The sequence below is a fragment of the Scleropages formosus genome, chromosome 8, assembly GCF_900964775.1.
Source record: "Scleropages formosus chromosome 8, fSclFor1.1, whole genome shotgun sequence".
Lineage (NCBI taxonomy): Eukaryota > Metazoa > Chordata > Actinopteri > Osteoglossiformes > Osteoglossidae > Scleropages > Scleropages formosus.
In genome coordinates, this window is record NC_041813.1 from 748475 (window position 1) to 760889 (window position 12415).

Below are 12415 nucleotides of genomic sequence, written 5' to 3' on the forward strand. Positions count from 1 at the left end.
ATCCGGAAAAAATGGGGACATGCTCAAGTAAAACTGTCTGTGAAGGTTCTCAGTTATCCAGGTTACGGTCTATCTAACAAAAAAAAGAAAAAAGCTAAAACAAAGCAACTGCTTCAGAACTGCTCAGTTCTGAAGGAGCCACTTGGATGAGTGGTGAAACATCTTCCAGAAAACTCAAGCAAGTCCAGTTGCCTTTGTTTTTAGACACACACACACACACACACACACACACACATAATTTCAGAACCGCTTGTCCCCTACAGGGTCACGGAGAACCAGAGCCTACCCAGTAACACAGGGTGTAGGGCCGGAGGGGGATGGGATGCACCCGGAACGGGACGCCAGTCCGCCGCAAGGCACCCCAAGCGGGACTCGAACCCCAGACCCACCAGAGAGCAGGACTGTGGTCCAACCCACTGCGCCAAAACACCCCACTTGTTTTTAGATACTCAAGTAAAATTGACATTTATAACACTGCAGCAATCTGCACTAAAGCAGCTGCCACCAATTCCTGTCCCCAGACCCCACCCGAAACAGCACCGTTGCAACTAGCACCATCTCCGACTTCATCAGTAAACCCACCCTTTGTTGACCTACCTAACGCTCCCCAATTTATACCCCCACAACGGCTTTAAATTGGACCCTCGTCCTCCCCGTCAGGTAGGCGTCACTGAGCGAATCACAGCAAAGCACTGCTCTTTCCTTCTCTTCATCTGCTCACTTGGGCTCACAGCTCTTTTCCTGAGAGCAGCTCACACACTCGGAGGCTACAAAATACATCCCCGCTTCTGGGGATGTCCGAGGCCTACGTAAGTAATGGCCTGCGCTTGGGGGACTAAAATAATGTTTCACCGTCCTACAGAGCACTATTCAGTGCCGAGTGCACACAGCTCTGCGGAACCTATTTAGAGAGAGAGACTCGGAGCCAGAAGCATGAAAAGTGTGACACAAAAAACTCAACAGACGAAAAAGCATCAGTGAAAAACGTTATCTTGTGTTATTTTTAGCATCTCGGAGGTGAAAAGTATGCAACAGGATAAATAATGTATGTCCACATGGCACCTTTGACTACGCACGCAAGAATAAACAGAACGAGTCGCTGGTTTTTAACGGAACATTTCAAGAGGTCTCCAGCCGGAAGTTGCAGTTTGAATGGAATCGCAAAGGCGGAAGCTCAGGTTACGTTCCAACAGCGGCGACACGCTGTGGGAAATAAGGGCGGTTCTTGACTTAACGGAATTGAACGGATGAAGTCGTAGAATCCACATCGCTTTGGGTGCAGCAAATGTGGCCAAAGGAGAAGAGCGTAAAGTAGAGCGCAGCACAGTATATTCATACGCGTTACATGAGTTTGGAAGCTTACGCTCCGTCGTTCTCTCCGACGCGCCAGTGATGAGCAGAGCTGAGCTGAGCTGAGCCGAGCCGAGCCGAGCCGTGTTAAGCGTGCGCCGCTCAAACAAAGTGACGCGCTGCACAAGGACAAGCGAACCGTCGCTGTACGCTACCTCGTGTACAAGAGCAACGAGTTCAGTCCAAGAGCACAGGGCTGAGAAGCCACTGGCACCTGAGACCTTTTTTCTGTCCTGACTTTTGTAGTTCCTCTCCTCTGTGGCCAGTGGGGTTACTTCTACCGTAACGACGGGCTGGTTACTACGGTAATTTAGCATATACCCAACTATATGTTTGTCTCGTGCCTGTGTTCAGCGGTCTGTGTCACTGTGTGAGAATAACTCTAGAACTGAATAAGAAACTAAACTGTGTCTGTTCTCCACAGCCGGATGCTGTAGCATAATGAGACTGAAGGCCAGACTGCCACCGCAGGGTGCAAATTATTGACATTTGCATTTACATTTGTTCATTACGGTGACACCTTTCCCCAAAGCGACTGACGGCGATGAGCTTCGTGCAATTATTATACAGCCAGGTACTTTTTCTTATTAGCCTTCTGAGGACAACAGCAGTGTCGCCCACGTTCTCCCAAGCGCTTGCGTTTGCACTTCCTGGGTTGTGCCTTTTGCGCCGTTGCAGATACCCGAGAAGCTCCAGACGGCCACGAGTGCGGCGATCGCTGCCCCGCCTTCCTGTTACTGCAACTCTCCTCTCGTGGCACTTTTTAACAAAAAAGATCCTCCTCATTAACACTTCTTTTTTTCCTTTTTAAATTATCCACTTATCTTTCAGCCTTCGGGGGTTTCTTCCAAAGAGTTTCGAGAGGCGCGAGTGAAGACAAACGGGGCTGCACATCCAACGCTGCCCGAGGAAGCCGCCATTAATCAAAGGCCCGGCATCTCGCCCACCTGGCTGCCGTCGGCGGCTCCCCGCCACGTCGCGTTATCGGCGCACCGCTAGGCACAATTAAAACGTCAAACGGCCCCGTGGCAGAGGGCGCAGACTGCAGCGCTCGCACGCATAATCGACGGCGCCCGGGGTGCGGCGCCACGCCGTTTCTGTTTGCGTACAGGCTCCCTGGAGACGAGGCGAGAGGAAAGTGAGAGGAGTCGCTGTCGGCTTGCATCACTTCCAGCCCATATCGAATCATTTCTCGTGTGTAGAGTGCAATTTTATGAACGGAAACACGGAGCTGCGGTCATGCGGTCTCACTCACGCGCACCTGCCCAACACGGTTTTTCCTCTTCCCACCCAAAGCACCGAGAGAAGGCAGCTGCCCAGCGCTGGGCGCCGCGGCTCCGCTCTCGAGCGTTTCCGTCCCGGCTGAGGAAGCGCTCTGGAAACTCCTTGGTCGAAAATCTGGATTTCACTATGCTGGCTGAGACAATTCTCCAGAACTTTTTAGTCAACGCCGACAAACATCACAGCGGAACACGATGCGGGTAACTGACACGCAACATTTAAACCACAGCATAGGGTATGATGCACCAATGCAACGAAATGAAACAACACTGTACACGCTGCTGGCTACAGCTACTCTTACATAAGTACATTAGAAATGGCAAAAAAATAATAATGGAAATAGGATTTGTACTCTGCTCCTATCCCTTCCCAATATCATCATCATCACATAACTGAAAACGGGACAAAATAACGATAAAATGTAACGATTACAGTGAGAAACAGGCTGGAGGTACTGTGTGTGTACATGGAGTTATGACACACTGATTTGTTCAGGTCAATATCATCTACAAGGGTGATTCTAAAAAAAAAAAAAAAGGCTTAAGATTCAGTCACAGAAGTAGCAGGATGCCTTCATGAGCACAGCCATACAGACTGTTGTGTAAACAAAGACATATACATAATTTTGAGGTCATTTTGCAGGAAATGACGCAACAAGAAATGGTCTCATCCTAAAAAGACCAACAGCACCGAGGGTCATGGAAACATGTTGTGGACAAAGCAAACGCGTTCCCTCTCACACACGAACATATTCACGTGAGACCCCAGTTCTGAGACACACACTGATGATTTGCACACGTATCCATTTTTACGGAACCGTTGCTTTGAAAGCTTACAAATATCCGCATGCAATATTTTCCGACTTGAGAGTCGAGGACTGAAGCCGCAGCGCGCGTTGGGTTGTCAAAGGATCGAACGGATGCGGATTTTGATGAGATCCGTCACATCCCCAATATTAATTTATTCATTTAGCAGTCCTTTTTCTTCAAAGTGACTCACAACGTTAAGCAGCTTAGAATGATTTACCCATGTATACGGCTGGGTAATTTTTAATGACGGAATTCAGGGCACGTAGCTTCGCCAAGGCCTCTACCGCAGGACAACGAACCTGAACCTTGTTCCTTTCTGTGGAACCACTACTGCAGCTGCTGCCCCTCTAGACACACTTCAGCTGGAAGAAATATCGCTCCATAATGCAATAACCCTTAATACATTTTCTAATATGGAGGGATGTGATATTGTGCTGGGTTCCGAAGTTACGGGACGTTACCGCACTTTAGGATGTGAAATCCTGGTCTCTACTTCCGTTGCTATATTTATGACTGGCTGATGTCCATGGGGGATTTTTTGCACAAAATTTGCATAGTTGTGTGTTAAAACACTATTTGAAATATGTCAATAGCACAGAGGTGTGCGCTTCAAATATAAGGTGTTGCCTATTTACCTAAAACAAAGACAAGACACCATATATCTGATGAGACAAGCAAATGTGTCTTGCTGATTTATTTTCAAAAGCAGGAAACATTTGTGCATTTCCCAAACTGACATGATGCTGTCGAGCCACGCAGCTCCAACTGATTGATTGAGGCAATCAGTTCAGTATTTCTTTTCAGCATTATCAAACAATCTGCTAAATTAGCCATTTGGCAGCCCTCTTGGGCACCAGACTGACAACTGGATTATGCAAGATGCAGTCCTGCCAAGCACAGCTCTAATATGACTTCCTAATGCAAGCCATATGCTGCTTTCTTAATAGTGAGGATATATTATTTCTGAGAAATGCAGGCAGGAACTGTACACAAATACCATGAGGACCACGGCGCACTTAAAGGTTCCATCACATAGCGTGTAATCCATTTAGTACGTACAACAACAGCATCACCATCGAAGGTCGCCTGACCGGCTCAACCACCACCCAATAAATAAAAGCGCCGTCAGAATGACCAATAAGTGGGCAGATTAAATGACCGCGCCTGTCTATAACAGTTTGTTCATGAGCGGCACAAATTGGGCAATAGGAAAAACCAAAGAGGCACTGCAACGGCTGAAAGCTGCTTGGCGTTACTTTCAGGATTAGGTTTTCAAACGGACTCTCCGTCACCTCGGATGCTTGGGCCTTGGCCTCGCGCTGCTGCACCACAAGTGGTGCAAGAGTATGACTCCGACCGAACACGCAACAAAAGACAGCTGAGGGACTACAGCTCCGTGCATACTGCGTGGATAAAGTTTACAAGAGCCTGGAATAAATAAGTCTTGATTTCCTCCATCAGAAAATAACAGTAGTCATGAACTGAACCCTCAAAAATGTCACCAGTCAACACACAGCGCAGTGTAAAAACCATGTTATGGTAAGTTTCTTTAAGCAAAAAAAAAGCATAAACAGCACTGAAATCTGGGCAAGAATCATGCATCATGTAGCAACAGTTTAAAAAAAAAAAAAACTACATTTGCACCTACTTTTTATTTGTAAAAAGTCTAAGGCTCTAGATTGATGGTATAAAAAAGTGCAGAACAAGTTCATTTGCACTTACTTTCAAAGTTAGGCAGTTAAGCAAGTTTCATAAGTCACCATGAGTGCAGGCTCTCAAGGTTGCTGGTTCAAATCTCACCTCCAGCTGTAGTACCCTTGAGCAGGGTACTTACCCTAAATTGCTCCAGTAAAATTACCCAGCTGTATAAATGGGTAAGTAGCTCAACATTGCAAGTCACTCTGAAGAAAAGCATCAGTTAAATAACAAATGTAAATCTCAAGGGTGATTATGAAATAATGAAGATTATGAAATAAAAAAGGAGCGAGTTCTGAGAACACCAACGGGTCAGGACACTTATTTAGTGCATCATCAGTTAAAGCAATATTAGCAAAATGCACTAATCTTTATACTTAATACTTTCCAAACAATTGAGGGCATCAGATCCTTATTAAAAGCAGTAACAGTTTTGCATTAGTTAGTGACAGGATTTGATTTATGTTTAAGCAGCTGCTCTGTAAGTTTTACAGACTGTGATGTAGTGGGCGTATTTTGAAAAAAACATCTCGGTTACAAACTGACTTCTTGCCCAAATTGTGTTTCTAAATTGAAGTACAGGTCTATATGTATAATCTTACACCAGTATTTTTCCCTATATTTTATGTTTTGTCTTGCTACTTCAGATTAAAACATTAAAATATGTCTTGTTGCACTTTGCATAAATAATGAGCTTGTCTGATACGCAATGAACCGGTTTCAGTTCTTAAGGAATGAAACCAGTGAAAGACATGCATACATTTTAACAAATTTCAAGGCAGATTTGATAAAGTCAACTTTGAAAGAAGTTTTTTTAAAAAGTGAACAGCAATCACTTAACAGCATGTCCTCACAGTCAGAATCACTGGTCAAAGTGAGCTGAGCAGAAGCTGAAACCATTGCCAAGAAATCAAAACTCTTTTTGGAAGGCAAATGTATTAAAGGATGTTTTCAGCAAGCTGCTGATATAAAATGTCCAGAGAAAAACAGTGACAGTTTGCTTTAAAAAAACCAAAAAAAAAAAAAAAACGAGAAAAAGCATATCAGGAAAGACTGTGGCTCGCTGTATTATTATCATTATTACTATTATTATTATTATCACTATTATTGATGATGATGATGATAATAATAATACAGCAACGTATTATTATTACTATTATTAAGGAGGCAGGAGCTGGAAGACGGACGGCTCACAAGGACCTGCCCCTGCCCTAAATGAATGAATGATGAGGGCAAGCTGCACCCACTCAAGCGTAATAAAGGCGACTATAAAGGCAGCTGGCCAGAACACTTGTGCTTTGGTGGTGTGAAGAGCAGCTGGGAGGAGAAGGTTGTGGGTCTTTTGTGCCCTTTAATTGTGGCCTTTGGCTAAGAAAGATTGGACATCCTTGCTGTAGCCCTTCCTCCTCTACATTTCCAGAGAGGACAGCTGATTCCAGGAGGAATGCAAGCTACTCGCAGAGATAATGGTTCCCTGGTCTTCAGCTAACTTGATTTGGATGTTCAGTTCAATTTGTCAGTGTTCCATTAAATATGGGGTTGCTGCAAACCTGAAGGTCAGCCAAGCAGCCATGTATCACTTCAAGCGCAAAGGAACCTTTAAATTCTTTCATGTTTTGTGCCTCATTCATTGATAGTGATGGCTTTTCTGCAAAGTATTTCTAGTGTAAAGAAAATGTTAATTCAGTTAATGATTAAATAATGCATGACATCTGTAAAATATTGTCCTGGAATGTAGTTTGTAAGCAGCTGACATTTGAAGAGGAAAACAAAGTGTGAGGCTTATGATTTCTAGGTGGTCTTGAAATGCATACATGTGCTTCATTTTAGTGATCTCTCAATATCAAAGCAAATTTAAAAACTAAGCTTGTTGGCTGCAAGGAAATTGCTGTAGTGTCTGATGAAAAGAGAGAGGTGTGGAATGTACACTTTGGGGGGGGGGAAGAGTAGGAAGTAAAGTGTAAGTTTCTCTGCAGAAGACTGTTTTCAGAAAGAAAAATGTTTAGACAATATTTTATAAACACAGGATATGAGTCTTCAGCAGGGATTAAAAAGCTGCCCTGAGGAACAGGCTGCCCTCAACTTCCCAGCAATGTCACAAGGAACACGGTGGAAACAGTGTAAACGCGGGAAGCTTCGGGAGTACCCATTCTTGTCAAAGTGCATTTCAACCATCTTTCCTATTCTATCGAAACATCTGATTTAATTTTTTATTTGTATGACTCTCGTTTGTGTAGTGGGACCTCTTTGGAAGGTACCTTTTTATTGGTAAAATGATGTGGAAGCGCTATAATGGCTCATGCAGCAACCAATCAATCCAACCTTCTCCTGGACCACAGGATTCTCTGGTCACGTCTGTTTTCATCTCACTCTACAGCTTCCTTACGTGTCTGAGTAGTTGGGTGCTCCTTGTGACAGCAGCTCACAAAAAACACCTTCGGTGTACTCTGAGTACCGCGCTCCGAGTACTGCGGCGTCTGTAGGAACCCTAGAGAATGCAAATGGATACTGCAAGTGTCGGCAAGGATTTGCAAAACGTTTCGAAATAACTAACTTTCCTGCTGGGTATTTGTAGGAGAGACAATCACAATGTCACAGAATGGAAACGTGTGGATGCAGAGAGAGAGGACACTGACTGAATGAAGACACATGTGGACACAGGATGAAGAAGAGCGTGAGCTGGGGACACACACAGCACTGCTGTCCACTCTGTTTCCACGGTTACGAATCACTTTCTACTACAGCGGACACTTGAAGCGGCGACATGATCCAAAGAGAACGAACCATGTCCTTCAGACGGTGTGCTGAATTACAAATATTACATATGAAACGTGATAAGATTTAAGAGAATGAGTGAACTTTCGAACCGCAGAAAAAGACACGTTTTGTGCGAATAATAATAATAATATCAGCAGCGGGAAAACGTCGCTGATTCGCCGTGTCAACCGGCGACGGACGCTGTGGACACAACTGACAGGAAGGGCACATGACGCCGGTCTGTCCAGTGAGTGTCCAGTGAGTGTCCAGTGAGTGTCCAGTGAGTGTCCAGTGAGTGTCCGAGCGGTCAAGCGACAGCGGGACGGAGCGGCGCGCGCAAACGTCCCCGTGCCTGGAAGGGCGTCTCGCTGTCGGAATACGGATTGTTTTGCTACATTGTTTCCCAAATGTTGCGCCAGTGACTGGAGCTCACGTGCAGCGCGACCGCCTGCCGCCTGGGCGTGTCGGTTGTTCAGTTACCGCGTTTTATTACCGTCGCTCGCGCCTCGATCGCGGTACAAGTCAAGACCGAGCCCGGCAGCGCTCAGGTGACAGGTGCCGCAACAACACCTACCGTCCTCCTTCTCGTCGAAGACGGGCTTCTTGCTCGAATTGTTGGCTCCCATTCTGCTTCTGCTTCTGCTTCTCCTTCTTCCTTCTTCTTCTTCTTCTTCTCCTCCTCCTGCACTTGGCCCAGCGAGGCATCAACGCGGGAGCTCAGCATCTCTCAGTCGGCCGAGCAGCGCATCTCGGCCCGGGACACTTTGCTTTACCTCACTTACTTAGCGGACACCGCAGTGCGCGTTACTCGTCTCCTCCACGACCACGGCTCGTGCGCAACAAAGAACAAGAAGCGAAGGACTAGGAAAGGAGGCCGGCGGTGGGGTTTCATTCCAGACATGTGCGGAGTAGTAAAAGTGGCGCTTTTTTCTTGCCCTGTCTTTCCATCACGCGCACGACACGTTGAAAAGGACGGATTTATTTTTCGCGCAGTTTTACGCGTGACGAAAAACGAGCTCCTCCGTCCTGCCTCGCGCGGACCGACGCGTCCGCTTCTCCGCGTCTCCGCTTCAGCGCGTTAGTGCTGCTGCCGGACCGCATCCTGCACGTCTCCAATTAGCCGATAGGTGGCGCCAGATAGTTCACGCACACGCACTTAACCCTTGAATCGCCGCTCCCTTAACAGCTGCTACTGTATATTTGAGCAGGATCCTTAAGTTAACCTTGGTCATTCTAGTTAAAAAAAAAAAAAAAAAAAAAGCAGTATAAATTGATCAGATTTTAATGTAACTGTTCAAAGAAGTGTCAGCTAACCAAAATAAACATGTATGAAAATATGCACATTATTACACTCTTTGTCACCTTCATGAAGTATGATAACGGCACAGAGGCACACCCCAATACTCCACTGCGGCTGCGGTGTTGTGTGTTGCGTAGCTTACGTCCCTGATGGAGGCACTGTAACATGACTAAAATTTGGATCACCGGGTCTAGTGTTTGACCGTCCATTTATATGTAGCGTATTCTCAAAAACCTAAACGAATCTGCTCCGGCAATCCCTGATCTATCTGCAGATGCTTCTTGAAAAAGCCCAGATTGATAATTTACCAAGCACTCCTCAAAAGAAACTTGCTTGAAAAGTTTACAACCTTAATGTTTTTGTGGAAAAACTGAAAGACGTGATGGATACTAGAGAGAATAGGGACTGAGCTTTCTCGTGCCCCCCTGCTCGAGTTCATGCACCCGTGTACAAATTTCATCCTATTTGTCCTATTTGATCCTATTTCATCATATTTATCCTATTTGAATAACTAATACATATATCACAATCCTATAAATGTCAAAAGGAGGCACCGCTGTCATCACTGACCATCACTCTTCAGCGAACTTCAGAAAACACTTCTTTATCCATGACATCTATGAAAAAGGTGTCTAGAAACATTACTCTTGGAAGGAAACCCTATTACCCACCTTCCAGTATAAATGGGTAAGTGCAGCTATTTTATTTACATTTCTCACATTTTCTGCATTGGGTTTATTCATAACTTTGTAGAATGTTAGTGCTGTTCTTTCTTGCTTTTGTTGTTTAAATTGTGTCAGGTCTGCATACATTTTTTACATCATCTATTAATATTTTACTGTTTCTATAACTTTTTCAGGAAATGCGATCACTCTCAAAGCTTTAAGCAGAGGAGTTCCCCCTTAGGACATTGTACAATATGGTTTATTATGTATTTTACAGTTCCAGTCAATGTGAGAAACTTTCTTTTGGATATCGGAAAAAAAATTTAAACACCTACTCCCCACTTCTCAGTGTTTCTTCGTCTTATGGTTAATTTAAAAAAAAATAAAATCGTGCCACAAAAATGACTGATTTCTCAGCCAATTGTGGTGATTGCCACTGTTCCATTGGACACAGATTATACATTATGCTGTCTTGTGTAGTTTCCTCTGGAATATTATTTATACATACCTAAAATGATCAATAACCTCTGTTCCAGTACCCATCTCAAATGAAGCTCAGTGTGTCATTATCGAGCCAGATCCACCTAATACTGCCCTGGGAAAAAGTATATTTAGAGGAAAGGTGCTTTTTTAGTAAACTGTAAGGAAATACAGAGTGTGTGGTGTTTCTTCCTATAGGTTTATTGATTCAGAACTGCTTCCCTTGGAGAACTGCAAAAAGGGGATTCAAAAGCAGCATTAAGATTGTATTTTTACTTTCATTTTTCATTATTATTTTGGTGCTTCCGATGTATTTGGCATGTGTCGGAGGAGGTCTCTGACGTTTTTCAGCGTGAACTTGTAACTTCATTGCACATTGATCTATTACAGGGTGGCACGGTGGTGCAGCAAATAGCGCTGCTGCCTCACAGTACCTGGGTGCGTAGAAATAATAGGAATTGGCCAAACGGTGATTTCTTGGAAGGAATGAAGCCCGTGGTGTGAGGAATATGAGTGTAATATTTTGTGTGTAATTTCAGTTTTGAACAGTAGGTGTCACGGAAACATCAGATCGAAGATATAAAAATACCCCCCCCCCCCCCCCCCCCCCCCCCCCCCACTTACCTGGTGGAGACTTACCTGGAGAGAGATGCTGTTCAGGTTTTCAAATACAACGCTGCAGGTGAAGCTGTCGTTGTCAGGGGCCTCGTTTGAACATCGTAATATAAAAGCAACCCGAGAGCTAAAAAGATTCTTTATGTTTTTCTGGATTGAAAAAGTGAACTGGCAGGTTTTCAGTTTTTACAAATAAAAATGTAAAGACACTATAAAGTGGAACCATACTGTGGGATTTAGCATAACAATTATTATTTCAGAAAACGGACCACAAATACCAATAAAGAAGCACATTTGAAGAAAGACATTTGTCCTGTTTTCTGGAGATGCAAAAATATGGCAATGCCTCGTATGCAAGAGACTCTCCCTGCGCCACAGCTGACAGCCGATCGCTGAAAGGCAAGCGTTCCCAAAAATCTCTAAAGAACATAAAGCAAGAGGGTCTATCTGTATATGTAGTTTGTCTCTAGCAACAACCCAAAATATTCTCAAAATATTATCGTTTTTCAATAGGAGAAAATTTCCAGTTTTTAAAGGAACATTTTATCAGACTTAAAATGATTTGCTGAAATCAGTCACTTCAAATAAAATAGTCTTGCTAAGCTTTCTTCTGCTAAACGAAGTGAAACCAGCTTGAGTAATTTCTGATGTTGAGTCAGTTGAGTTGAGTTACCAAGGAGATTCTAACGGAGCTTCCTATTATTTCCATTCGGAAAAACTCTGGAAAAAAAATCTTTGCACGTTACTGCTGGCGCCGAAATACGGCCATTGATGCACGTAAAGCATTTTCCACCTTGAATGAACACTGTGTGGCAGGTCACCGCTTTTCCCCCCCCTCACGCTCACAGTAAAATGTGAAAAGCAGGTAAAAACTATTTGTCTCACAGCACCTGGGCTGTGGTTCAAGTCCATCTTGGTCTGTGCGCACTATGCATGTTCTCCCTGAGTGTGTGCGGGTCGCTGGGTGCTCCCCGAAGCCTTGCGCCCAGAGATGCTGACATTCTGTGATTCTGCGATGGGCTCCAGACCACCACGACCCTGACCGGGACAAGCAGTGCAAGAGTGAGGTAAAACGGCGGTATTTTTGATGTACTGGTAAAACCACGGCACTGACAGTACTTGAATGGAATATACAGGAGTAGAAATGGAATAAATAACTGCTGAACAAACCAAAGGGGTTTATTGGCTTTAGTTTGGTTTGTGCTGTGTGTTAATCATCAGGTGTAACAAATAAAAAAATCCAGGTTTCATTTCTCAAAAGAGGGTTTGGCGACATCTGCTGGGAAAATGTATAGTTAGTAGTTGGAAATGGGAGAAAAGTCATAGGTAAGAAACCACACAAACAACATTCTCATACAGCAGCAACAGTTTAGTGACATTTTCACCTAAACGGAATGTGTGTGAAATAGGAGAGGAAACTATAAGTGAGCCCAGGGACAATGTACACACTCCACAAGTAAAAA

General features: G+C 44.3%; 1 protein-coding gene across 2 annotated transcripts in view; it reads right to left on the reverse strand.

Moving 5' to 3' along the window:
• The window catches only part of stk32c (serine/threonine kinase 32C), a 44919-nt gene extending 35859 nt beyond the window's left edge, over positions 1-9060 (reverse strand). Inside the window, exon 1 of one of the 2 annotated variants that reach the window (XM_029254028.1) lies at positions 8467-9060. In XM_029254028.1, the coding sequence (XP_029109861.1) occupies positions 8467-8616 (150 nt within the window). In that variant the 5' untranslated portion in view covers positions 8617-9060. The remainder of the gene's footprint in view (positions 1-8466) is intronic. The other variant, XM_029254029.1, reaches the window with a different exon arrangement.
• Positions 9061-12415: the final 3355 nt, after the last annotated feature.